General features: G+C 35.2%; 1 protein-coding gene across 8 annotated transcripts in view; it reads left to right on the top strand.

The window, feature by feature from the left end:
• The window catches only part of Ric8b (RIC8 guanine nucleotide exchange factor B), a 106,889-nt gene that overhangs the window by 46,301 nt on the left and 32,893 nt on the right, over positions 1 to 27,695 (top strand). For all 8 annotated transcript variants that reach the window (XR_013440320.1, XR_013440319.1, XR_013440318.1 and 5 more), the window contains exons 4-7: positions 1,429 to 1,523; positions 13,602 to 13,830; positions 14,567 to 14,662; positions 25,576 to 25,720. Coding sequence is in view for 2 of the 8 variants with exons in the window: in XM_005322327.4 (XP_005322384.1) it covers positions 1,429 to 1,523; positions 13,602 to 13,830; positions 14,567 to 14,662; positions 25,576 to 25,720 (565 nt within the window). In the remaining 6 variants the exon portion in view is untranslated. The remainder of the gene's footprint in view (positions 1 to 1,428; positions 1,524 to 13,601; positions 13,831 to 14,566; positions 14,663 to 25,575; positions 25,721 to 27,695) is intronic.

Here is a 27,695-nt window from a genome sequence, read left to right as displayed (position 1 = left end):
ACAAAAGGAAGTAGATCCCCCAGTTAATTTTCAAAACCAAGGAAAATGTGACCTTATCAAGAGTTAAGTAATAGTTGAGTTTGGCATGGGTTTTAGTATACCTCATGTAATTTGTGGTAAGTGAAAGTATATTTACATATGAGAGAATTTTCACCCAAGCATTTGGGGATGGATGATGAACCCTGCAGTCTCAGTGCCTCTGGCATTCCACTGGTCCCTCTTTCTCTTTTCCCTCTCTTCCTACCCACACAGTTGTTTATCACTTCACAGTCTCACTCTTTGACTTCTTTCCCCACACCCTCACATATTTTATTGAAAGTTTTAAAGCATTTTTATGCATGACATTTTCTTTAACTTAATCCTAAGAGCCTTATGTTTGTGGAGATGCATGTGGGAAAACCAAGGTTCAGGAAGCTGTATGAATTGTTTTAGGTCATAACGTAGGCTTCTGACTCCACATCCAGTACTTTTTCCATTAATACCTTCATCTCTTGTAAATGTACATGTTTTTAAAATATTATCACCCACATAAGTAATGAAAGTTTACCCTGTATGCTAGATGAGAGACATCTCCCTTACAGGGCGTGTGTGTATGTGTTTGTATATGTATGTATATAGTATATGTATGTGTGTGTGTGTGTGTGTGTGTGTGTGTGTTTGTGTGAGTGAGATATACTTCACTTTACATGGACTTGAAATCAGGTATATGCTAAGAAATTTTTGAAAATTTTAACAGTATTTCAAGTGTTTAGAGCTTTCTGAAGTATGGCATATCCAGGATCTCTAACTTAATTATCTCTAATTTCCTGTGTCATATTAATTTCTTAAGAGATAGGACCTTGATGCAGATGATTGTTTCTTTAATACCATTGCCAACAGGTGTTTTTGGCAAAGTAGGAGGAGATAAACTCAGATCACTTTTTTTTGACTCACTTTCTGGTAGTTTTGTAGGAACTGGGAGATTAAGAGGATAGATCAAAATGAAGTTGATGAACTATTTTTGAAAGTCAAGAGAGCAGACATTTTTTATTAAGGATGTACAACCAACTCAAAATAACTATTCCAATTTAAACTTTGATAATGATTAGTGAATTGGAGCAGTTCACCAGAGAATGAAAGAATCTTGACTTTCAGAAAATGGAAAAATAAAACAAAATGAGTAGAATTGAATCTTCATCAAAGGTAAAACAGAGTGGCTAGATCAGAAACTCACTGGTGTCAGCCATTGCTGGAAGTGGTTGGAGTTGTTGAAATAAGATAGTGACTATTTACTTAGTAGTGCCTTGGGAATTTTTTCTAGAGTATTCTGCTGTCTCCCTGTATAGTGTAAGAAGGTTTGGAGGAACAGGTATTATAGTAATGTACTGGACTTTTTCCTTAAGGCATTCATCTCCCAATTTTGCCTCTCCTTTTCTTTTTTGACCATAGAGTGACTCTCATCAATTCCGTGTCATGGCAGCTGTCCTTCGCCACTGTTTACTAATCGTAGGTCCAACTGAAGACAAAACAGAAGAGTTGCACAGGTGGGTAACCTTTGTATTGATATCTCAGTGAAGGGTATCATTAGATCTTGTTTTTTTAATGCATTTAATTTCATTCATTATAAGCACAAGAAAATGGAAATGTTATAGTAAATCAGGTTACTGGTAGGTCAGAAATTGTAACAACTTCCTGATGAGAAATTTTCATTCTGTCTTCTTTGACTTCATTATGTTAAAATCCAGCAAGAGAAGAGAATTTGACATTTTGTTGTATTCTATCATAAGCCCCAGAACAACCAGTAATAATCATATCATACAGGTTATTGAATACTTTTTTTGTATGGCATTGTTCTGAGTGCTGTTTAAGATTAACTTCTAGGATCATGATGTAGATCAGTGGTAGAGCACTTACCTAGCATGTGTCAGATCCTAGGTTTGGTCCCCAATCACCGCGTATGTGCCCGTGCACACACACAAGATTAATTACTTTTTTTTTTTGAGAGAGAATTTTTTAATATTTATTTTTTAGCTTTTGGTGGACAGAACATCTTTATTTTATTTTTATGTGGTGCTGAGGATCAAACTCAGCGCCCCGCACATGCCAGACGAGTGCACTACTGCTTGAGCCACATCCCCAGCCCAATTAACTACTTTTAATCATCATACCAACCTTATGAGTGAGGAACTACTATCTTCACGTTTCAATAAATGAGGAAACTGAAGCATAGAGAGATCAAGTAATTAATTTCTCCAAGATGGCAGTCCTAATAAGTGAAAGAGCTAGGATTTAACCCTGGCTTTTAATTACAACACTCGAGTAATACTTGTATTAATTTCATTTCAAGAACATTTCTCTTAAAATGACATATATTTAAGCATTGATAATTTTTAAAATAATTTATAAAAATAGGGTCACAATGTCTAGTATTAAAATATATTAAAATAGTTAAAAATTTTGTGGCTTATCTGTTAGAAAATTAATAGGCTGATGTTAAAATTTATTATTCTCTGGGTCTGGTGATATAGCTCAGAGATAAAGTACTTTCCTAGCATGTACAAGGCCTGTGTTCCATCTCTAGCACTGGGAAAAAATACATATATATGCGTGTATTTTCTCTGAGAAAAACTTAAGTCAGAATTAATGCATTTTCTAGTTTTCTTATTTTCTATTCGAGATCAAATTTGTAGCAACAGGACTTCATACTTTATCATAAGACTATTTGTACTTTATAAGAATATGAATGGTATTCATTTTTTAATATATACTTTTTTTTACAAATAGTAATTTAAGTAATAAAGATATATTCAGGTTTTCAAAGAAACAACTTTGGTATTAACTGATTCATGAAGAAATTAACATGGGTTCCTCTTTTGAGCACTTAAAATTTTATTTTCTACTTTTTAAGCACTTAAAGTTCCATTTTTCAAAATATGGCTCAATTAAAAACTGCATAGAAACAACCAGAATACAAATAAAACATACCCTTGTTATTTTTCAGTCAAATTTATATTATTTTAGTTATGTTTGGCAGGTATATTATTTAACATTGAACTGAGTTTGTAGGTATATTATCTTTAGTCTCTGCTCTATGAGCTTTCAAAATATTATTTTCTTCATGATTAAAAAGCATATTCTTGGACTAGGGTTTTTGACTCAGCGGCAGAGTGCTTGCCTTGTACTTATGGGACCCTGGGTTCCATTCTTAGCACCACATAAAAATAAATAATAATTTATTGTAGTTGGAAATAAAGGTATTGTGCCCAACTATAACTAAAAAATAAATATTTGGAAAAAAAAGCATATTATTTTTTCTGCAGCTATAGATCATTCTTTCAACTTTCTTAAAATTGTGCCCTTAAAAATTAATCAGGTTGTTGGGTGTGGTGGCACACATCTGTAATCCCAGTGACTCAGGAGGGTGAGGTAGAGAATCTTAAATTTGAGGTCAGCCTCAGAAACTTATAGAGACCCTAAGTAACTTAAGTGAGACCCTGTCTCAAAATAAAATAAAATAAGGCTGGGAATGTGGCTCAGTGGTAAAAGCATCCCTTGCTTCAATCCCCAGTACCAGAAAAATTAAACAAATAAATAATCAGGTTAACTGCAATAAATCATATCCTAAAAATATTTTTATAAACCATTTTCACCCACTGTAATTTTTTCATACTTCAGAGACACTAGAAATCTAAACTGTAAACACTAATATTAAAAGAAAATTGACATAAACTCAAGTAAATGGACTTTCTTTTTTGGGGGGGGAATCAGATATAAGTTAAGGATGTGAGGGGAAAGAATTTTGATACTAATTGTTATGCTAGTTAAAAATATATTGGTAAGGATTTCTCTGTAGAATGAATTTAATATCTAATAACAGCACAATATTTGTCAAAAGAGAACATAATTTCATAATTTTTTTTAAATCAAATATTGGTTTTTACAGTTCTGGGGATCAAACCCAGGGCCTTGAACATGTTAGGTAAGCACTTCAGCTCTCAGCTACACCCCCAGCCACTAAAATCAAATTTTTTAAAAAGACTACTTCTTTTTCTTTGTGATGTTTCCTTTTTTCTTTAAACATGCCTTTATTTTAAAAGTTGCTTTGATAAAAATCTAGACTTCACTGTAAAATACGAGCCACAGACAAGATTATGAATATTTCTCAAAGGCTTTCCTGGAAAATTGAGGTTGCTGCTGACTTAGCTCTTTGTCTATAATGGTCCTACATGTCCCTTTAATTGGAATTAAAGTGATTAGTATCATTTTGTGCAGTAATGACTTTAGGCTAATCCACTTAAATACAGAGAAAACTGCATCAACCACAAGAGCTATTTTAGGAACTTACTAGAATTATAAATCTATTAAAATCTGCTCTCTGTAGCAACTCTGAAAATAATTTCTTTGTGTGTTTGTATGCACATGCATGCGAAGTATACATATGTAATGCTTAATTTTTTAAAAATAAGGATGTTTCAAAGTCATCTCCCATTCTCCTCCCCCCATTCATTAGTTATTTTTCTAAGTGTGTGTGTGTGTGTGTGTGTGTGTGTGTGTGTAAAATTCTTTGTTTCAAAGAAAAATGTAATGTATGAGTAATCCTAGATAGACTCGTTTATGGTTGTGCATTATCAAACCTGGAGGATTATGATGATGATTAAATGAGAAGTTCATAAAGCACCCTGTCCCCAGTGCTGAATAAGCTCTTAGTAAACAGGAGCTGCTGCCGCCACATTACCTTTTTTACTGTTATTAAAGTAAGATTATTGGCTCTTAGATCTAATACTCAGTTCTAATTTTTTTAAAGTTGTTTCTTTGAAAAATGATAAAAATAAAATAGTTTTTGGATCTTGACCTTTTATTTAGAACATATTTGTATGTTTATCCTGTGATCGTAAAGAAACTCATTTTCCATTATTTTGGGTATTTTTCTGAAGTCAGATATGTTCAGTGACACAGCATGTCCAAAGCCTATGAAGGTGATGCAGAAGAGTGACTGAAAAGCCCGGCAACTTTTTCTGGCAGGTTTTCTGGCTGGGTTTTTGTTGTTGTTTTGTTTTGTTTTTGTTTTTGTTTTTGTTTTTAGATTAATCAAAAGGACATGAGCATAGAGATAAAATGAGAGCTCACAAAAACAGCAGACCTTGACCTTCATTTCCACTAATCAACATTTTAGTTAGTTTTTCTGTTTGTTCCATTTCATTCCCTTTTGTCTATGCTTATGGTAACAAGAACGTTGGTGATATTATCCACCTTTTTTATACATAAAAAGACATCCTAATTCTGTTTCATCTCTACTGTTTGTCTGAAAATATTTTCAACACTCCTGTCCATAATCAATAAGCTTATGCATAAACTTAGCCCCCAAAAGTTGCGTGGGATGTGGATTTGTTTTATTTTGGAGACAAGAGGGAAGCAGGGAATGTCCTATACATTGATAAGGAGAGAGGACCAGATCTGATTTAACTTATTTAATTTATTTTGGGCTTTCATTTTAGTTTCTTTTAGTCACTTGAGTACATCTACAAAGCTTTTTGGTGTTTTTTTTTCCTTGTTCTTTGTTTAAATTAATTCATTTTGTCTCACATACCAATGGGACAGTTAAGCTCCTGACTTTTTTTTTTTTTTTTTAAAGAGAGAGGGAGAGGGAGAGAGAGAGAGAGAGAGAATTTTTTTTTTTAATATTTATTTTTTAGTCATCGGCGGACACAACATCTTCCTTTTGTATGTGGTGCTGAGGATCGAACCCCGGCCGCACGCATGACAGGCGAGCGCGCTATGGCTTGAGCCACATCCCCAGCCCCTCCTGACTTCTTATTGCAATGCTAAACATTATGTCTTACACATGACACACTTTCCCCCTCCAATTTTTAATATTGTGTTTTGCACTTATAAAATTTGCCATCTTTAACAATGATTAAGCATATAGTTCAGCAATGTTAAATACAGTGTTGTGCAACCATCACCACCATTCACTTCTACAACTCTTTTCATCTTGTAAAACTGAAACTGTACCCATTAAACAGTAACTTCTCATTCCTCCCTCTCCTTAGCCCCTAGTAACCATTTTACTTTGGTCTTTGTGGCTTTGGCTGCTCAAGTGTAAACTCATACAAGATTTGTCTTTTGGTGACTGACTTTTTTCACTTAGAATAATGCCCTCAAGGTTCATTAATGTTGTAACAAAAGGCTGCATTTTCTTTCTTTTTAAGGCTGGATAACATTATAGATATATACCACATTGTAGGTATATATGCTTGGGTTGCTTTTACATTTTAGCTGTTGTTACTAATGCTGCTATGAACATGGGTATACACATATTCCTTCAAGATCCTGTGTTCATTTCTTTTTATGTGTGCTGAACTCAGAGCTTTGTGCATGCTAGGTAGCATTGAGCTACATCCCCAGTCTGTGTGAATTTCTTTTGTGTGGTTTATACCTAGAAGTGGAATTGCTAGATTGTATGGTAATTAAGACTATTTTTAATTTAGGGAGTTTTGTTTGTTTTTCGTTTCTTTCTTTTCTTTTTTTTTTTTTTTTAATGTGGTGTTAGGGATCAAACTCAGGGCCTTATGCATGCTAGTGAGTGTTCTACTGCTGAACTATATCTCCAAAGCCTGTGTTTAGTTTTTTGAGGAACCAACATACTAGTTTTTCACAGATGCTATCCCATTTTGCAATCTCTCAACAGTGTGCAAGGATTCCAGTTTCTCCACATCCTTGCCAACAATTTTATTTATTTTGGTTTGTTACAGTAGCTAAACTAATGGGTGTGAGGTGTTATCTCATTATGGTTTTGATTTTCATTTTCCAAATGATTGGTGATGTTGAGCATCTTTTTATGTGCTTATTAGCCATTTATGTCTCTTATTTGGAGAAATGTCTATTCAAAAACTTTGCCCATTTTTGAATTTTTTGTGGTACAGGGGATTTATACCAGGTTTGCTCTACCACTGAGTTGTACTCCCAGCCCCTTTTTATTTTTGAGATAGGTTTCATAAAATTGCTCAGGCAGGCATTGAACTTGTGATCCTCCTGCCTCAGTCCTGAGTTGCTGGGATTAAAGGTGTGCCCCACTGAGCCTGGTTTAAATCACATTGTTCATTTTATTATGAGTTTAGGAGTTCTCTGTATATTGTCTTATATATAATATGCAAACATTTTCTCTCATTGGGTCTATTGCCTTGTTACTCTGTTGTTATTGTCTTTTTGTGGTACTGGGAATTGAACCCAGGGTGCTCTGCCACTGAGTTACACTTCCCTCCTTCCCCTGTTTCCCCCGCCCCCTCTAGTTTTGACACAAGGTCTCACCACTTAAGCTGCTGAGGCTAGTTTTGGAACTTGTGATCCTCCTGCTGCAGGCTCCCCAGTATCGGGAATAATAGGCATGTGCCACTGTTCCTTTTGTTGCCTGTGTATTTGGTGTCATGTCTAAGAAATTATTGCCTAATCCAGTAGGTGAGAGTCCAGCTTCATTATTTTTTGTTTGTTTTTTGTTTTGTTTTGTTTTGTTGGTTGTCATTGGACTTTATTTTATTTATTTATTTGTGGTGCTAATAATTGAACCCAGTGCCTCACACATCTAGGAGAGCGCTCTACCACTGAGCTACTACAGTCCCAGCTTCATTCTTTTGCATGTGGATATCTAGTTTTCCTAGCCACCATTTGTTGAAAAGACGGTGCTTTCCCTGTTGAATGGTCTTGGCACCATTGACAAAAATCATTTGACTATATATGTAAGGGTTTATTTCTGGGATCTGCTCTGTTCCATTGGTCTGTCTGCCTTTGGGCCAGTACCACATTGTTCTAATTACTATAGCTTTGTTTTGTTGTTGTTGTTGTTGTTTGTTTGTTTTTTAAAGTTAGTTTTTATAATTTTGTTTAATTTTTTTATGTGGTGCGGAGGATCAAACCCACTACCTAACATGTGCTAGGCAAGTGCTCTACCCATCCCTAGCTTTGTTAAGTTTTAAATCAGCTTTTTTCTTTTCCTTTTTCTTTTTTTCCTTCAAATCAGTTTTGGCTATTTGGAGACCCTTAGATTCCATATAAATTTAAAGATGAGTTTTCTATTTCTGCAAAGAAATATCATTTGGATATTGATAAGGATTGTATGCAATTTGATACTTCGGAGTATTGACATCTTAATGGTATTGTCTTCTAATCATCATGAATGATACACTTTTAATAAATTTTTTAATGGAATAATTTTATTTCTGTTTGTATTTATTAATTGAGCACTTAACATTGTTAGGCACCATTTTGAGATTTAGGGCAACAAAGATGAATTCAGTGCAGTGTCTGTTCTCTAGTGATCACTGATTATTTACTTATTTGTAAGTAAATAAGTACATTTTTTTGGTGAGTGTTGTTTCAGATATGAACAAGCTTATATAGGTGTTTAGAAAAAAGGGAGTTTACTTTTTCTGGAGAGATCAAGGAGAAAGGGGGGTTTTATTCTGTTTTGTTGTTTTTATTAAAGTTCTCAGCTCTTTAACCAGATTTTCTGTAGATAACAGTTATCTAAAGAGCTCCACAATGCATGCCCTGTAGGAACATAGTCACTAAGTGAGGAAATAAGATATAAATATTATGAAAAGTGGAATAACAATTCAGGACAACAATAGAAATATATTACAAGGTAGTTTTTGAGTAGTTTCCCAGTGAATTTTATTCAAATAATAATTGCTAACTAAAGTAATGGACAAGCCCACTGTGGTCCGGAATTCTTCATTCCAGAGGAAATCTTCCTCACTCATACTCTTCCTATTCTCCATCTTCTTCCACACTTCTGTTGATTACTTTTTATTCTATCTAGAAGCTGCTTGTAAGGGGTTTACTTTTCCCCCCCTCCTGTCCCTAAACATTGGTTCATCATTTCAACCTCTTTCTTTTCCCTCATTACCATGTCCTGCCAGTCTCAACATACCCATTCTAGATCTGACAGACCACCTCCATTACAGTTGCATACTCAAGCTAATGAGCCCTATGGGTAAATTTTATGTAATCTGACAGATCAAAGCAAATGTCTGCTTAAAATCTTCTTATGGCTTCTTTCTGTCTTAAGGAATAAAAGAAGCCCTTTTAAGGGGGTGGGGAAATCACTGTGCATTTATTTTTGATCTGCAGCCTCATCTGGGAAATCTCTTCTTCCTGGTCAGTCCTCTTGCATCCTCTATTCATGATTCCATCAAATCTTTGATGTGAAATTTCAGCTCTTACCTCAAGATACTATGCATATGTTTACAAATGGGGAGCACCTGATACATGATTCAGGTTGGGTACCAATGTCAGTGTATTTATTAAATGTTAGTAAAACTTCTTTTCACCTTTTTAGATAAAAATTAAAAAATAGAATCTGCACTCCAATGGATCATTTTATGTGCCAATATGGTTGCATATGCCCCACACCACTTTGCAGTTTAGACCTATTATTTCCATGGATTTACCCTATATTCATTCTTTATCTACCATAACCAGGCTTCTTCATCTACTACTTGCCAGCACAACTCTGATTTAAGGTCATCAATAAACTATCTTACCATAGGAAGAGGAGGGCAGAGTAGTTTGAATACAGAGTCATCTTCTGCCTACTTGCTGGCCTGCCTTCCAGCCTTTCTTCCTTCTTTTCCATTCTTCCTTGAGGAGAAGGAAGAGGATCACAAAAGACCCTGAATAACCAAAGCAGCTTTGAGCAAGAACAATGTGAGAGGCATCTGATTTCATAATATATTGCAAAGCTACAATAATCAAAACACTTTTTTGCATAAAAACAGACATACAGATCAGTGAAACAGAATAGAAAGCCTGGAAATAAATCCACACATATACAGTCAACTGTACTTTAGCTGGGATGCCAAGAATACACTAGACCCTTACCTCACACCATACACATTCAAAATTGATTAATTACTTAAATGTAACATCTGAAACAATAACTCTTAGAAGAATATTTAGGGGAAAAGCCTAGGACCTAAATAGGCATTTCTCCAAAGAAGAGAGATAAATGGCCAATAGATAAATGAAAAGTGTTCAGCATCACTAATCTTTAGAAAAGTGTAAATCAAAAGCACAGTAAGCACCTCACATGTGTTGTAATGGCTATTATAAAAAAAATAACAAGGGTTATTGAGGATGTGTAGAATGGGGAATTTTTGTAAGCTGTTAGGAACAATGTAAACTACTATTGTGGTGTAGACATTATAGAAAACAGAGAGGTTCCTCAATAAATTAGAAATAGAATAGAATTACCATTTTTGATCTAGCAATCCCACTTTTGGGTATATAGCTAAAGAAAATAAGATCACTATCTCGAAGAGACATCTGTACTCCCATGTTCATTATCACCATTCACAATAGCCAGGATATAGAAACAAATATCTATCAGCAGATGATTGAACAAAGAAATTGGGGCATGTACATATAATAGAATATTATTCAGCCTTAAAAAAAATCCTATCATTTACAACAACATAGGTGGCTATAGAAGTCAGTATAATAAATTAAATCAGACACAAAAGGACAAACACTTCATGATCCCATGTTTATGAGGAATCTAAAATAGTGACACTTATAGCAAATAAGACAGTAGTGGGGGTGTGGGTGTGAGTTGGGGGAGGTATCTTCCAAAGAACACAGAATTTAGTTGTAAGTTCTGGAGATCTACTGTACACATAGAGCCCGTAGTTAACAATACTGTTTTGTATAATTAAAATTTGCTGAGGGGGTAGATCTTATGTGCTTTTACCACAAAAGAAAGAATTATTTTAAAAAAACTTCTTTTTAATAAAGTAGAAGGGAAGTCATTTGGAGATCTTAAGATTTGTTTTAATAGACTTTCCAACCTTGACAAAAAGATATGAACCACAAATATAAAGAGCATTTGACCAGAAAGATTTATTAATATCTGTAGACATACATGGGCTATTAGCATGCTCATCATTGTTATTTGGTGTTAAATTTTGTTAGTTCAGCGATTGATAGAGGACTAGATTTTAGATTGTCTTCCCTTTGCCACAAAGCTTTAATTGGGCTTTACGGAGCTCTTAAATAGACCTTTTTGAATCTGCATATCAGGAGGGGGCTGGGAGCCAGAGCCAGAGGATGTCATGTCCCAGTGATTAATGATCTCTAGGAAGCTGAAAAGGAGAGAGTAATATACACAGTATTTCTACCCCCTGGAGTAGGAATGCAAACACCATTGTGCAAATCTGTGCATAGTCACTGACTTCCTGGTAGCTGGAGAATTTCATACACTCTTCTACCACAAATAAAACTGTCAGAGAAGTGACAGAGCTCAAAAAGCTTGCCTTCCTTACTTAAAAAGAATAGCTCAAACACAGTGAGCCAGAAAATTAATTTTGTAGTTGTTTGGGAACCCAGTTGTTTAATAAGAAATGAGAATATGGGAACTTTTCTTGAAAAGCCTAAAACCTCCAAATATTTGTTGATTCCAGCCCTACATGTGGTTTCTTAAATTTACTGAATTCCTGGAAACTGTTTAAATTTAAACAGATTTAAAGGGGAAACATTTTTTGTAATGAAATGCCCTATCTTAAACTTTTCAGTCTGGTCTTTGATAGATTTAGAGAATCATACTGTTGATGGAGTCCAGAGATTATTGTCTTATATTTAGGGGGGAAAAAAATTCTAACATTTCACAATGGTTTGTATAGTTTTAGAAAGTCACTCTTAGGTAGTCTTTATTTTTTTCCCCTAGGCTTTTTTTTTCCCCCAGTGAATTTATTGTATTTAATAGCAATTTCCAGATGCTTATTAAATCAGAAATGAACCATTTTAAACTATAAATAAGGTACTACAGAAGCTTGCAAAAAATTTTTAAAAGAAGGTTTGTGGGGAAAGCATTATATTTCAACTACCTTTGATTATTTACAAATAACCAAAATTAGACTTTGTGTAATAGAAATAGGGGTAGATTTTAGTGAGAACACCCAAATAACTTGTATTTTATCAAGAACTGTTTATTTATAGACTGGATAAATTATTTTTTTGCTCATATTTCATATTTTAATGCTCTGTACATTATTCCTCATTATTCTGCATTGATTGTTTAATTTTCAAACAGATTTCTTACCAATTTTTATTTTTCTATAACATAAAGAGAACTGGCAGTATGTAGGATCACTGATCTTTGAGGAATTAAGAATACTAACTTCCAGTAAAAAAAAATAAATAAATAAATAAAGAGAAAGGAAGTATTTATTCTTGGAGGAATAGAACCACAATTCATGGCAAAGGAAATAAAAACCTTGGTGTTTTTATTTTCCTATTTTTTTAATAGTGTCACTATAATTTAAATTTTAGACTACGATGATCTAAATTAAGAAAGTATCAGATGGTTTAAGCCCTGAACTTGGTTTCCAAGTGGTTAGACTTTTAAATTGCATTTGCAAGAGTTTATTTTTAGTCACGATGTGGTTATTTTTAGATCTGCTTCTCTGTCACTAGGAAATGTAATGCCTGTCTTTCCATTGTTGTTTATCAGGAAGTTCTGAGGCTCAGGCATTTAAGATCCAGTTAGCATATAATACTACCTCTTCTTTTAGATGAAAATATGAAATAATACCTGAAGGGAAATATGCTCATTGAGAACATGTCTAAGTTTTAAACGGTTAGTGTCATTTCTCTTGTACACTGAGTAACAGAACAAGGTTTTCAGGGAATGCCAAAAATACAAGGTTTGAGTTCCCCCTACTGGTGCATTTCAAGCTCAAGTATTCCTTAATGTATAATCAAAAGGCCTAGGAGATGGAGATTAGAAATGAGGCTATTTCTAATCTTATCATATCTGATGAAAGAGAAAAGAAACACCATTTTCCTTTTTTCTGTAAATGTCTTACACAAAATGGGATGACTTAAAAATTGTATTTGTACATCTAGAAAGAACAAAATTTAGTACTACAGTGTTGACAGCCTATTGTGATAAGCTGCTTATATGCATTTCTTCTTGAATGCTTTATGGTGTAAGCTAAGGAATAATAAAACACCAGTGGAAGCGGATGTGGTGGCACACACCTGTAATCCCAACAGCTCAGGAGGCTGAGGCAGGAGGTTCTTGAGTTCCAAAGCCAGCCTCAACAACTTAGTGAGGTGCTAAAGCAACTCAGTGAGACCCTGTTTCTAAATAAAATGTATAAAAGAACTGGGGGTGTGGCTCAGCGGTTAAGCACACCTGAGTTCAATTCCTGGTACCAAAAAATAAATTAATTAAATTAAAAAGAAATAAAACACCAGTAGATGCACAAAAGGATATAAAACTGCCCCCTCCCCAAGAAAATGCAAAGCTAGCATTGTTGTCATGATAAAATTAAAGGGCTGACATTAAAGCTCACTTAATCCTATTGTAGCATTTCAGAAAGTGACCTGACATCATTTGATTTTTGTCTATCCATTTTACATCTGTTCTTCCTAATTTTGTCAAATGTAGTATTTGAGACAGTTTTTATTTTCTTTTAGTAAGGTCCAAGTAATATTAATGGCTTATTTTGAAAAAGAAAAATTTTAACTGATTCTAAAAGTCACTTCTGAACTTATTATTATTATGTTTGCATTATAAATGAGTGTTCAATCAAGTTAAAATATTGTATTTTTAAATTACTTTTCAGCAATGCAGTCAACCTTTTAAGCAATGTTCCCGTCTCTTGTTTGGATGTTCTCATTTGTCCATTAACCCATGAAGAAACAGCCCAAGAGGCAACGACTTTAGATGAACTGCCCAGTGATAAAACAGCTGAGAAAGAAACAGTTTTGAAAAACAATACCATGGAATACAATGGTATGAATATGGAAGCCATTCATGTTTTACTCAATTTTATGGAGAAGAGAATAGACAAGGTAAGGCTGATAGAGTGGAAGACTTTGAGAAGATGCTTCTAAAGTATGTAAATGTGCCCTACATACAAACAGACCACAGAGCATGATTTTTAAATCTAAGCTTTTTTTATATAGCTGACATATTGCTTAATTCTACTTTAGAAAGCATTTTATTGTAATATAGGATGAATTACTGAAAAGTAATGAATTTATTTGCTTAATGCTGAATATTTGTTTTTGCAACATGTTTACCAAATTTGTAACTATTGCCTGAAAATACAGGTAAAAATAATTACTCCTTCATGTAGGTACTTTGAAAGTCTCAAAAGTAAAAATCATCCCATCAAAAAACTTGATGATATTTTCTGTAATGCCTTTAAAAGACATTTTTTGAAAAATTTTTTTCCAATCTTCTACGTGTGAACTGTTTATTTTCTCTGATCTGCCACTCAGTTTATCAAGTAATTATGTTAAAAGGCAGCAGGGGAGCATAGGTAGGTCACCATAACCTTTGTTTCATTTAAGCACATACCTTGAGCTGAGGGAACCCTAGAAAATATAGGAAAATCAAGGAAGGATAAAACCAGTCAATAAACATGAAAATAACTGGGGAAAAAAAATGGAAATATTGTTAGGAAAAAACTAATGTATCCTGCTCCCCACCACCAAAGAAAGTGATTCATATGCTCATGTTACATGGAGGAAAGGAATACTTTCAGAAACTAAACTAATAGAGCATGTATGGTTTTCTTTGTAGGGAAGCAGCTATAGAGAGGGTCTAACTCCAGTTCTCAGCTTATTAACAGAATGTTCCCGAGCCCATCGAAACATCAGAAAATTTCTCAAAGATCAGGTAACTGCTTAATGCATAATACATCTTAAAGTTAATCTTACTGTATATGTTTTTCTTTTTTTTTTTTTAACACAAAACTAATGAATTCTCACATAATGATTTTCAGAAAATCAGAAAAGTTGGTTTTCATCTTTGGAATCTTCCAATCAGGAAATAAGTGATCTTGCTGGGGATATAGCTTAGTGGTAGAGTACTTGCCTAGTATGTGCAGAACCATGGGTTTGAGCCCCAGTACTGCCAAAAAAGTTAAAAACAAGTGATCTTGTATAATTTTTTGAGTCATTCATTCATTCATTTATCCAACAAATGTTTATTGAGATTTATGTGTTGTTTTATAAGCATTGTTCTGAGTAATGGACAACAGATGAAATCTGTCTAACCCTAACCTTTGTAGAGTTTACCTTACTGTGGGGGATAAAAAGTAGATAAATATATAATGTACTAACAGGAAATGATAAGTGTTCTGCAGAAAGTTTTATAGCAGGGGAAGAAAAAGGGAATATTTAAGGGGAGAAGGGAGAGCCTTTGTGAGTAGATAACTTTTGAGCAGAAAGTTGAATAAGTAAGAAAAATGTCTCTGAGAATGTCTGGAAAAGGAATCTACTAGAGAGAACAAGTTCCAAGTCCCTGAGATAAGAGGATGCTTTGGGGGGTTGGGGTTGTAGCTCAGTGGTTGAGCGCTTGCCTCGCATGCATGAGGCACTGGGTTCGATTCTTAGCACCACATACATACAAACATATGTAAAATAAAGATATTGTGTCCATCTACAACTAAAAAAATATTTTAAAAGGAAAAAAAGAGGATACTTTGGTATGCTTAAGGAAAAACAAGGCAGCCTGTTTGATTAAGCAAAAATACACAAAGGAGAGAGTGGTATAAGTAAGAGGTAAACAAGTGCCAGATAACACAGGTTATAAGGACTTTTGATTCTAAGTGAGATAAGATAACATGAGTATTTTGAGAGGAGAAGTGAAGTGATCTCATTTATATTTTAAGATTGCTCTGGCTAGGGTAGACTGTAGAGTAGACCTTATTGGAACCAGGAGACCAGCCCAGAAGAGAACTGATGATGACAGGTTGGCATGGGGTGAAAGCAGTGAGTCCATATGTTGGGATATGTTTTGAAAGTAGAACTCGTATAATGTGCTGATAGATCAGGATATGTATTGAGAAAGAAAGAAAAAATAATCAAAGATGACTTTTAAACTTTTTGATTATAGTTTAAATTCTAAGTCTTTGCTTCTAACAATAACTAAAACTGACCTCTAAAATCCCAGTTTCCAGCACCTCCTCTTGGTGCTTCAATTCAGCTTTCTATTAACCCCAAGAGGACTGGCAGTCTATCATTCGTTTTACTCCATCACTTACCTCTTATATTTTTTTTCTTACCCAGGCTGGATCTCACCTATAGTTCTTTACTACAATCTCTGTTTTCCATACATTTTTAAAATTATTTTTTAGTTGTAGTTAGATACAATACCTTTATTTTATTTGTTTTTATGTGGTGCTGAGAATCGAACCCAGGGCCTTGCACGTGCTAGGCAAGCCACTGAGCCACAACCTTAGCCCCTTTCCATACATCTTTAACTAGTATTTCTCATTTCTCTTCAAGTCATACTTACCTGCAAAAATCCAACAAACAGGTTAAATGCAGTCTTCTATTTACTCTGGCCTTCCACTGAGCACTTAAATAGGGTAAAGCAATGTAACCATATGGATTAGTCTGGCCCTAAGTGGCTCACCAGAACATTCCAGGATAATTATTTTATAACTCCTTTTCTTAAATCTTGACCATCTATTCTCTCCACACTCTCATTTGTTGACCATACTTTTTGTTTCCATAAGAAATTGACAAAACTTCATTTTTCACCACTGCATCTACTGTCTGTCGTATTTTTAGCATTAATACTTTGTCTCTTCCTCTCTCAGTCTTTGAATTATCCCCACTACTGTCTGTGGCCAGCATCTGTTCTGGATCCATTTCCCTTTTACCTGATGAGCTTTGTTCTATACTTATTCTTTTTCTCTCTCCTTATATTCAACTTTTTTTTTTAAATATACTGGATTATTTCTGCCAGCATCCAAACGCATCTTCCCTCTTAAAACAACAACAACAAAAAACTTTATATTAATCCTGCTTCTCTGTGTCTTCCCATTTCTCTGCTTGTCTTTATGCAGTGTTCCTAAAGAGTTTCTATATACCTCATTTATATTCTTTGTAGTTAACCTTTGACTCTCTCCTGGACCCTCTTTAATTAAGCTTTCATGCTTTCTACTCCAATACAAAGGTGTTTATCAAAGTCAGCAACCCAATATTGCCAAACTAATAGTTCTCAAGTTTTTTCTTTTTATTATCCAATAGCATTTGGTCTAAGTATTCCCTCTTCCTTGTAATTCTTTCTTTATGTGGTTTCTAGATACAGTAGAGAACCTCTTCTTTGATGCTTCTCATTCCAACTGTAAATGTTTGAGTGCCCCAAGGCAATACTTAGCCTTGTCTCATCTCTACTTTCCTGGTGATCTTATTCAGGAGTTTTTTTTTTTTTTTTTTTTAATTGGTTGTTCACAACATTACAAAGCTCTTGACATATCATATTTCATACATTAGATTGAAGTGGGTTATGAACTCCCAATTTTACCCCAAATGCAGATTGCAGAATCACGTCAGTTACACATCCACAATTTTACATAATGCCCAATTAGTAATTGTTGTATTCTGCTACCTTTCCTATCCCCTACTATCCCCCCTCCCCTCCCCTCCCATCTTCTCTCTCTACCCCATCTACTGTAATTCATTACTCTCCTTGTTTATTTTACCATTCCCCTCACAACCTCTTATATGAAATTTTGTATAGCATTGAGGGTCTCCCTTCATTTCCATGCAATTTCCCTTTTCTCTCCCTTTCCCTCCCATCTCATGTCTCTGTTTAATGTTAGTCTTTTCTTCCTGCTCTTCCTCCCTGCTCTGTTCATAGTTGCTCTCATTATATCAAAGAAGATATTTGGTATTTGTTTTTTAGGGATTGACTAGCTTCACTAAGCATAATCTGCTCTAGTGCCATCCATTTCCCTGCAAATTCCATGATTTTGTCATTTTTATTGCTGCATAGTACTCCATTGTGTATAGATGCCACATTTTTTTATCCATTCATCTATTGAAGGGCATCTGGGCTGGTTCCATAGTCTAGCTATTGTGAATTGTGCTGCTGTGAACATCGATATGGCAGCATCCCTGTAGCATGCTCTTTTAAGGTCTTCAGGGAATAGTCCGAGAAGGGCAATAGCAGGGTCAAATGGTGGTTCCATTCCCAGCTTTCCCAGGAATCTCCAAAAATTTTTGTGCACCATGATCAAGTAGGATTCATCCCTGGGATGCAAGGATGGTTCAATATACGGAAATCAATAAATGTTATTCAGGAGTTTTGATTGGGAGTGTGCTGATGACTCCCAAGTTTTTCTCTCTGTCATCTTTTCCTAAGCCCCAGACTTACATATTGAACTGAACTGCCCACTCATCTCCTCCCATTGAATATGTAGCAGTTAACTTAACTTTAACATGTCCCAAACCTTATATGATTTCCTATGTCCCTAACCTAGTCTTCCCCTTTGTTCCACATTTCAATATATGGTGCTACCAATCACCTCATTATTCATTTATTCATAGAATTTCCCCTAATAAATGAACCAGGTTTGTTTTGTCTGTCTGTATTTATGATAAGATTTAGTAAGTACTAATACATAGTGCTGATGAAGAGAAATTAGAAAGTTGGGACTGTATGTTTAAGGAATTCACATTCCATTGAAAGAAAAGAAAGCTATAAACAATAAATAATCATCTAAGCAAGATAAAATAATCATTTGTGGTAGTTTCTAAGTTTTATTATTTTAAGACATTCTACCTTGACTAAGAGGGCTTGGTGAAGAATAATAAATGAAAATGCTGTATTTTCTCTATTTTATGCTTTTACAAAGATAATCTTGAGATCATCATTCAGGCAAACTGTTTAGATTTTGTTGTCTCTAACTTGAACAACCCAAACCAGCTTCTGTATAGGAAGTCTTGAGCCATGTATAATGTAGATACAAAAGCTCATGTGGCCTACTTCTGTCCTCAAGAAACACTACAATATAGGAAAGCAGGTGAAATATAACAGGTAAAAAGATAAAGATACAAAGTATATTAATCTGTTTTTCATTACTATAACAAAATATCTAAGGCAGACAACTATATAAAGAAAATTGCTTTACTATTTTGGCTCATGGTTCTGCAGGTTCAAGGTTGAGGGACTATATCTGTCAATGGCCTTCTTGCTAGCAGAATAAGGAGATGTAGGACATCACTTGGAGAAGATAGAGCACTATCTTTGTTTGTCTCTTCTCATATCTCTCCCCCACATCTTCTTGTAAAGCCACCAATATTCAGTTGTGGAGGCTCTACTCTCATGATCTTGTCTAATCCTAATCACTTCTCAAAGGTGCCAACTCTAATCACCATAATGGGATTAAGTTTCCACCCTCTTAATGACTCATGAAAACTTGGAGGATATACTCAAACCATATCAAGACCATTGCATTCTACCCCTGTATCTCAATGTTCGATGCAAAATACAACTTTTCCTTCCGCAATAGTCCCAGAGTTTTAACTTATTCTAGCATTAATTCAAAAGAACAGAGTTTTATCTAAGACTCAAAGTGAGCTCATTTTCTAGCTGTAAGCCTAGAATATCAAAATAAGTTATCTCCTTCCAGCATACAATGGTGGGAGGCCATTGTATACAATGGGATATACCTTCCCATTCCAAAAGGAAAGAATAGGCCAATATAAAGGGTGAATTGCCCCAAAACAAGACCAGAAACCAGCAGGGCAGACCCAAGGGGTTGGTCCCCAATACCTGAACATTCCCACCCCTACAACTTTGCTGGTCACAGCCTTATAGGACTGCATACTAATGTGGGTCCTGGATGGGTATGACATGTTGCTAGTCACTCTTGTCTGTCTAGGATCCTTACCTTGGTTTTACTCCCACATATCTACTATATCTACTATGCATCACTCCATTAGGTGCTCCTTGAAAGGGCTCTGACCCTGTAGCATATTTCTGCTTGGCTTCCCTGGCCTTCCTTTGAAATCTCAGCGAAAGCCACCTTGATTCTGTAATTCTTCATGTCTGCAGAGCCAGTACTATTTAGAAGCCAAAAAAAGCTGTGCCTGGCCTGGGACAGGATAGGTGGCCTAGAAGATTTGTGAAATGCCCTCAAAGCCTTTTTCAGTTGTCCTGATAGTTAACATTCCTCCTGCTAAACTTTTTACCAAACATTCCCTTTGCCTGGTCCTCCTTGGCTATACCTTTACACTCTTTTTCTTTGCTCCTTCCTTTGCCAGAGTGTGAATTCTCTAAATCTTTCTATTCTGTTTCCTTTTGCTCCCAGCTCTTGCCGTGAATCTGACTAAAAACAGCCAGTAATTCCCATGTCACAGCCTGAATGCTTTGTTGTTTTGAAATTTCTAGTCCATCATTATTAATTTCAGCTTTCCCTAAGTCTTGGGGCATGGATGCAATACAAATTCTTTGCAGTGGTGTAACAATAATGACCCTATTTCCAGTTTCTATTCAGATCCTCATTTTCACCCAAAACTAGTTCCATAGTCATCTGAGCCCTTATTAGAATAGAATCTCCCATAACTATATGCTTAGAGCATGCTAGGCATTTGTTTTTCATTCCAGCTGTCTTAACTACTGAGCTACATCCCCAGCCCTTTTTATGTTTTATTTTGAGACAGGGTCTCACTAAGTTGCTTAGGGTCTCCTAAAATTGCTGAGGCTGGTGATGCCCCTGCCTCAGCCTCCTGAGCCACTGGGATTACAGGGCATGTGCCACCATGCCCAGCTTGAGGCTTTTTTAAAAAACTGCTCCTCCAAACTCTTCCATTCTCTACTCATCTCCCAATTCTAAAGCTGCCTCCACATTTTCAGGTATAGTTATAGTAGCAGTGCCACTTTGGTACCAATTTTCTATATTAGTCTGTTTTTCATTACTGTAATGAAATACCTGAGGCAGGCTAACATTATGAAGAAAACTGGTTTATTTAGCACTAGAGATTTAAGGACAAACTGCTGGCATTGGTTCAACTCTGATGAGAGCCACAAGGTACTGTGGCAGACGCATATGCAGGAAGCATAAATCACATTTTAAAACAGAAAGCCAAAGAATAAATAAGTCAAGTTTGTTCTTAATAACAGCTTGCTCTCACAAGAGCTTCAGAGTCCCACAGAACTTACCTTAATCCTTTCTAAGTGCAGTTCCCCAGTGGCCTAAGGACCTCCCTGTAGGCCCTACCACGTAGAGATATCACCATTCTCTCAGCACTACCATACTAGGGACTAAGATGGAGCTTGGGGTTTGCATTCAAATCATGCCCAAACCAATAGCACAAAGCATATACAGAATCAGCTTGCTTCTGAGGAGGGTGCCTACTGACTTTGATGATCAAGAAAGCAAAATTTAAAAGTACCAAATGATTGGATGTGGTAGCTCAATAGCAGAGCTACACACCAAGACCAAGAGAAAAAAAATATATATAATAGCTGATTACCCTTGATAATAGTATAAATGAAACTCTAGTTATTATGGCCAGTCATTACTGAATACCTAATTAAATCTAACTCACATATACCCAAAGAAAATTGGTTTTGATTATTCCATATATGGACAGTTAGAAAACAGATGGTAGAAATCACTTATTCAGGTTGAATTAGTCTTGAGAGGCTTATAGAAGAGGTGTGTACTTAGTAGATTTGAAAGAAAAACTAGACACAATTTATCAAAGTAAAACTTGTTGGAGGGTAATAGTACTAAGGGAGAAATACATATGTAGTTGGAGAGTGGTAGAAAACAACAGCAACAATAAAATTACATTTAAAAAAAGGAACCAAAATAAATAGCTAACAACTTTTACATGGTAATATAGATTTTCCAGTGTGGGACTATGGACACATGCTATATTTGTTACATCTCATTCTTCTAGAAATGAGAGGTAAATATGGAGTACAGTTGGCATAATCAAATAATAATTTTGTTGCGTAATTACTTTGTGCCTTGTATTGTGCTCTACCCTCCCAGATATATTGAAATATGAATTTTATAACATTTGGGTAAAGTATTCAATTTTCTGAGATTTAGTTTCATTTTTTATTTATAGCCTTATCTCCAATGTTTCCAGTACTTTGTAATACATGGTAGGCCCTCAGCTATAGAAAAAGAGAGAGGCAAGGAAGAAGGTTAGTTGACTGAATAAAATAAAATATTCACAAAAGGTCTGGCATATAGTAGGTGCATAGTAAATTATTACTTGACTTTGTGTTTACCCTCATTTCCTAGCACAAGTCCTCACTATATAGCAGCCACCTGCTACAGTTTGGGTACGGTTTGTCCTCCAAGGGTTCATGTGTTAGAAACTTGATTCCCACAGTGGTGATGTTGGGAGTTGAGCAGTTCTTCAGTCTTTGGAGGAGCTGCCCTCCTGAGGGATTAAGATAACCTTTGTGAGACCCTTGAGATTTTCTGAGAGCAAGTTCTTAAAGAGTGAGCCCACCCCTGAATTGCAGCTTCCTGTTTTAAGATGTGATTTTTTTCCCTCCCACACATGCCCCTGCCATTGTGATATTGTTCTCCACCTTACCAAAGCTGTCTTTGATGGATATAGCCACACAGTCTTGGAATTTGAACCTTCAGTACTATGAACTAAATAAACCTCTTTTTTTTTCATGAAATTAACCCAACTCAGGTATTTCCTTATACTAATAAAACAGTCTAATATATCACTTAATAGAAGTTACTGGAATTAATTCATTTTCCCTTCATTTAATAAATATTTATTGAGAACCATAATATTCCAGGCATAGAAAGAGAGCAATAAGCCAGAGAAAGAAATCCCTGCCCTGTAAGTTCTGTAGAAGGGGGCAGACAGTAAACCAAAAGCATATACTGTGCCAGATGGTGGTCAATGCTGTGAGCAAAATTAGAGTAGAGGCAGGGGTAGAGTGGCAAAGGAGAGAATGCTAGAGGTTAGCGAAGGGGTGGTCACAGAATTCTTTTATAAGTGATATTTGAACAGAGACCTTGAAGGAAGTTAAGCAAGAAAGCCATGTAAGTTTGTAGAAAAATCGTTTCTGGGCTGAAAGAACAGTAAATGCAAGGACCTGAGGTAAGAAAATACTTGGCATGTTTAAGAAATTCCATGGAAGTCTGTATAGCTGAAGTAGTATAAGCCAGGAGAATAGTAAAAACAAAGTCAAAGAAATAGCAGGAAATGATTGTATGTCACCTCATAAGGGAGTTATGGGGACCTTACCTTCTACTATGAGAGAGATGGGAAGTCATGGAAACTGGAACACTCTGAGGAGTGACATGACCTGACTTTCAAAAGATGATCCTAGCTGCTGTGTATAGAATCGTAGAAGTAGCAGGATAGAAGCAGGGACCACTTAGAGGCTATGATATTCGTCCAGGTGAGAAGTATTGGTAGCTTGGACTTACTTGGTAGTGAAAAGTGGTTGGATTATGGGTATGTTTCAGAAATAGAGCCAACATAATTTGCTAGTAGATGGATATGGGGAATGAAAAAGGAGTGAAGGATATTTCCAAGGTTTTCGTACTTAGCAATTGGAAGAATGAATTTTAATTAACAGTTAATGAGACGGAAAACTGTATGAGGAGCTTTGGTGGGAGCATCAAGAGTCCCATTTAGGACATGCTAAATTTGAAGAGTCTATAAAAATCTGGAGGTCATAGCAGAGTGGAATTAGTGTTTACCAAGGGCTTGGGGATAGTATGGATTTTACACAATATAACATCTACCCATGATTGACTGTGACATATTACATGAGGTCAATATTCCTGTCATGTGTGGAATTTTCCATTTGTGGCTTCTCTTAATGCTCAACAAGTTTTGGATTTGGGAGCACGTCAGATTCTCTGGTTAGGGATTTTATATCTATTCAATGGATATAATAAAATTTCAGTTACATAAAATGACTAAATTCTAGAAACCTGTTGTACAATATTGTACAGATAGTTAACAATACTGGATTATATGCACACAAATTTGCCACCAGTGTTTTAAAAAAAAAAAGAAATGCAGAATTATAGGTCCCACCAAGATTTACTGAATCAGAATCTGCATTTTAACAACATCCATAGGTATTTGGAATGTACATTACAGACTGAAATGCACTAGCATAAAGGTTAGAGTGTCTTCATGACACTGATTTGCTCTGTAATCAGTCTGTAAAGAAGGTGGTCGCAGCATATTAAATATTGTATTATGTTGAATATTCTCTGTCATTGTAGATGTAATCTTAAAAATGAAAGTTAATTTTAATATAATTTGTCCTTACATTTACCTATTACTTTCCATAGCACTTTGTAAAATCCTATAATACATTTCTATTCAGTGATTTTAAAAAACCTTGAAGTCTGAAAGAAATCAACATGCCAACATAAATTCAAGAGTCATGAGGAGGTAGAGATTGTATAAAACTATTAAATTGGATGAGACCACCAACAGTGTGAGCGAATATAACAAAGAAGAGTTACTCAAGAACTCAACACTTGAATATTCCAAGATTTACAAGACAAGAAGAGATAAGAGAATTGACAGAAAAGGGCTCAGACAAAGTAGCTTCTCTCATAGGACAGCCAGAGAGAAGTATTTGGGTGGATGTTTGGATGAGTGAGCAAACAAAGGAACAGACAAAGTAGGCAAGTGACACTAACCCTTTGAGGATAGATCTATAAAATAGGGATGAGGGTCCTGTTGTTACTTCTTTTCAGAGTTACTGCAAGGATTATAAATAATGTACGTAGACCTCTATTACCACAACTAACACATAGAAAGTGCCCAGAATATCTCTCACCAAAAATGCTTGAAATTAGGTTGATTTTGAAATATTTGCATATAAACATAATGAGATATTTTGGCAGTGGGACCCAAGTCCAAACAGGAAATTCATTTATGTTTGTTATGTACCTTATATACATAGTCTGAAGGATTATTTATTTATTTTGTTACATTTGTTTTTTGCTTTTGATATGAGGGATTGAACCCAGGAGTGCTCTACCACTGGGCTACATCCCCATCCCTTTTTAAAAGTTTTTTTATTTTGAGACAGGGTCTCACTAAGTTGCCCTGGCTGGCCTCAAACTTGCAATCCCACTGCCTCAGCCTCCCAAATAGCTAGGATTACAGGTGTGCCCTATCACACCCAGCCTGAAGGTAATTTTATACTATGTTTTGTCTACCCATGATTGACTGTGATCTGTCACATGAAGTCAATTTTCCTCTCATGTGTGGAATTTTCCATTTGTGGCATCCTCTTAGTGCTCAACAAGTTTTGGATTTAGAAGTACTTCAGATTTTCTTATTAGGGAAGCTTAACCCATAATAGCCAGTTTTTTATTATAAACATCAAGAAAGCATAAGTGTGGTTTTTTATTGAATGCTTCAGACTTAAAATAATGAAGAAATCAATATGACTCTGGATATTAAGGAAGTTTCTGTGGACAAAGGAGAAACTTGAATCAGACGTTGAAATGGATTTTGATAGGGGCAAGAAACAGCATTCCAGGTGTTGAGATGAGTAAAAGTTTGGAAATGCCTTTAGGAGACCCTGGTGATATAGCAGAGATGATGCTGTTCAAATGAAGCCTCATTACAGGCATCAAATTATTTGAAGTTTGTTTTATTTTTGTTGTTTAATTTTATTTAGAAGCTAACATATATTTGTTTATTTTTTCACTCTTATAAAATTAAGCCCAGTAAATATTGCAAGACCGACCAATTGCAAGACCAACCATCCTCAAAGACTCAGGTACCCTCAATTGATGATGGTTTTTTCATTTGTGCCATCAGGTTTTACCACCATTGAGGGATGTGACAAATCGACCTGAAGTTGGCTCAACTGTGAGAAATAAGCTGGTGCGCCTCATGACACATGTTGACCTTGGAGTCAAGCAAATTGCTGCTGAATTCCTTTTTGTCCTTTGCAAAGAGAGAGGTAGGTTAAACTCTCTTTGCCTCCTGCTTTTTATCTTTTGGAGGGAACTTGAGGAATTTTCCTGTTGGTAGTAGCCATCTTTTTCCACCCTGACCAGAGCTTACTATCTAACATATTAGAGGGGCCGAGAAGATAATATAAATAAACAACTTAAAAACATTTTATAAACTGGGTATGGTAGCACACACCTGTAATCCCAGTTACTTGAGATGCTGAGACAGGAGAATAACAAGTTAGTGAGACCCTCTCTCAAAATAAAAAGGGCTTGGATGTAGCTCAGTAATAAAGTGAATCTGGGTTTAATCCCCAGTACCAAAAAAACAAAAAATTAAAAAGCATTTTATATGCTTCTGAATTCATTAAGACACACAAAGACAGATACATTGCCAAGCACATACGTTTATACTTTCTGTATCTTTATTGCAAACTTCTTAATCTTGATGGGGCAGGACCTGGAGCCATTATGAAAAGTCTGTATAATAATTCAGGTGCTACATCATGTTCAACCACAGAATGGGATCCTAGTTAGAATAAGTTATACTCTATGTATGCATAATATGTCAAAATATACTCTATAGTCCTGATATCTAAAAAGAACAATTAAAAAAAAGAGGTTTAGGGAGGAGAAAATTGGAGTTCCCAGAAAATTTCAGCTAATTTCAATATTCTGTATTAATTTGGGTTCTTTAAGTAAAGGATCTCAGATATTCACATGTATTTCTTTCTTCTAGTTTATAAATATCCTAATATAAAATCCCATATAAGCATATTTTTTATTCCATTTTTTTGAAAGACTCAAGTTTTATGAGATAGATAATTTGAAGATGAAAAAGTTTACTTCTCAGGGCTAGGGTTGTGGCTCAGTGGTAGAGCGCTTGCCTGGCACACGTGAGACACTGGGTTCGATCCTCAGCACCACATAAAAATAAAATAAAGGTATCGTGTCCACCTACAACTAAAAAATATATATTAAAAAAAAAGTGCACTTCTCTAAAACTCTTAAGTCAACTATATTTCTCAACTTTATTTCTTAACATTGATCTGAATACTTAAGTTCCTGTTCAGATAGTGTACTAGCAACATGATTTGATCGTTATCATAATGGTAATAAGCATAGCTCTTATGAAGTAGAGGTATCATGTGCCTGACATTCTATGCATAAGTCATGTTATTTTCAAAAGAACCCTCTAAGGTTAATATTATTTCAGTTTCTTCTGCTCTTTTGAACAATTTTCTTCCTTGATGGCTTTGAAAAAAGATTGAATTATCATCTTGGAACAAAGTGGTTATCATAATGTCTTGTGTATAGTTGTCTATAAGTATTGACTAAATTGAATCAATTTTTCTGAGATCAAAAATCTGTTTTTTAAGTATGTGTATGTACATAAATCTAAAGTACTTGTATATGTACCTGTTAATTGAAAAAGGTTTGTCAAAGTCAGACCTGGTGGTGCATGCCTATAATCAATATGATTGAGGAGCCTGAGGCAGGGAACATAAGTTTGAAGCCAGCCTGGGCAAAATAGTGAGACCCTGTCTCAAAATAAAAAAGGGCTGGGGAATGTAGCTCAGGGGTAGAGTGTCCCTGGGTCCAATCCCCAGTGCCACAATAAGAATAAATAATAAGGTTTGTCAAGATATTATAATGAATATGATGTGATAATATTTTATTATTGATATTGTTACCTCTGCATAGTAAGATTACTGGTGGGTTTTTTCTTTTTTAGTTCTCTGTATTATAATTTTTCTACAAGGAACATGTATCCCTTATATACTTTATAAAAAAAAATTTTTAAAGGCTAAAATGAAGTGTGTTTCTCCTACAGTTATTATGTCTAAATATTGCATTAGATAAATGCATAACTAAATATATATATATATAACTAACTATAATCACCTTACTGATGAGTTAGTGTTGTAGCACATGTGGTATATTCATTTATTATAAATTTTTCTTCCATTTGAAATGGTTGGC

Source organism: Ictidomys tridecemlineatus, chromosome 6 (assembly GCF_052094955.1).
Source record: "Ictidomys tridecemlineatus isolate mIctTri1 chromosome 6, mIctTri1.hap1, whole genome shotgun sequence".
Taxonomy (NCBI): Eukaryota; Metazoa; Chordata; class Mammalia; order Rodentia; family Sciuridae; genus Ictidomys; species Ictidomys tridecemlineatus.
Note: the sequence above shows the minus strand (reverse complement) of the source record. Positions and strands in the feature narration are given on the sequence as shown.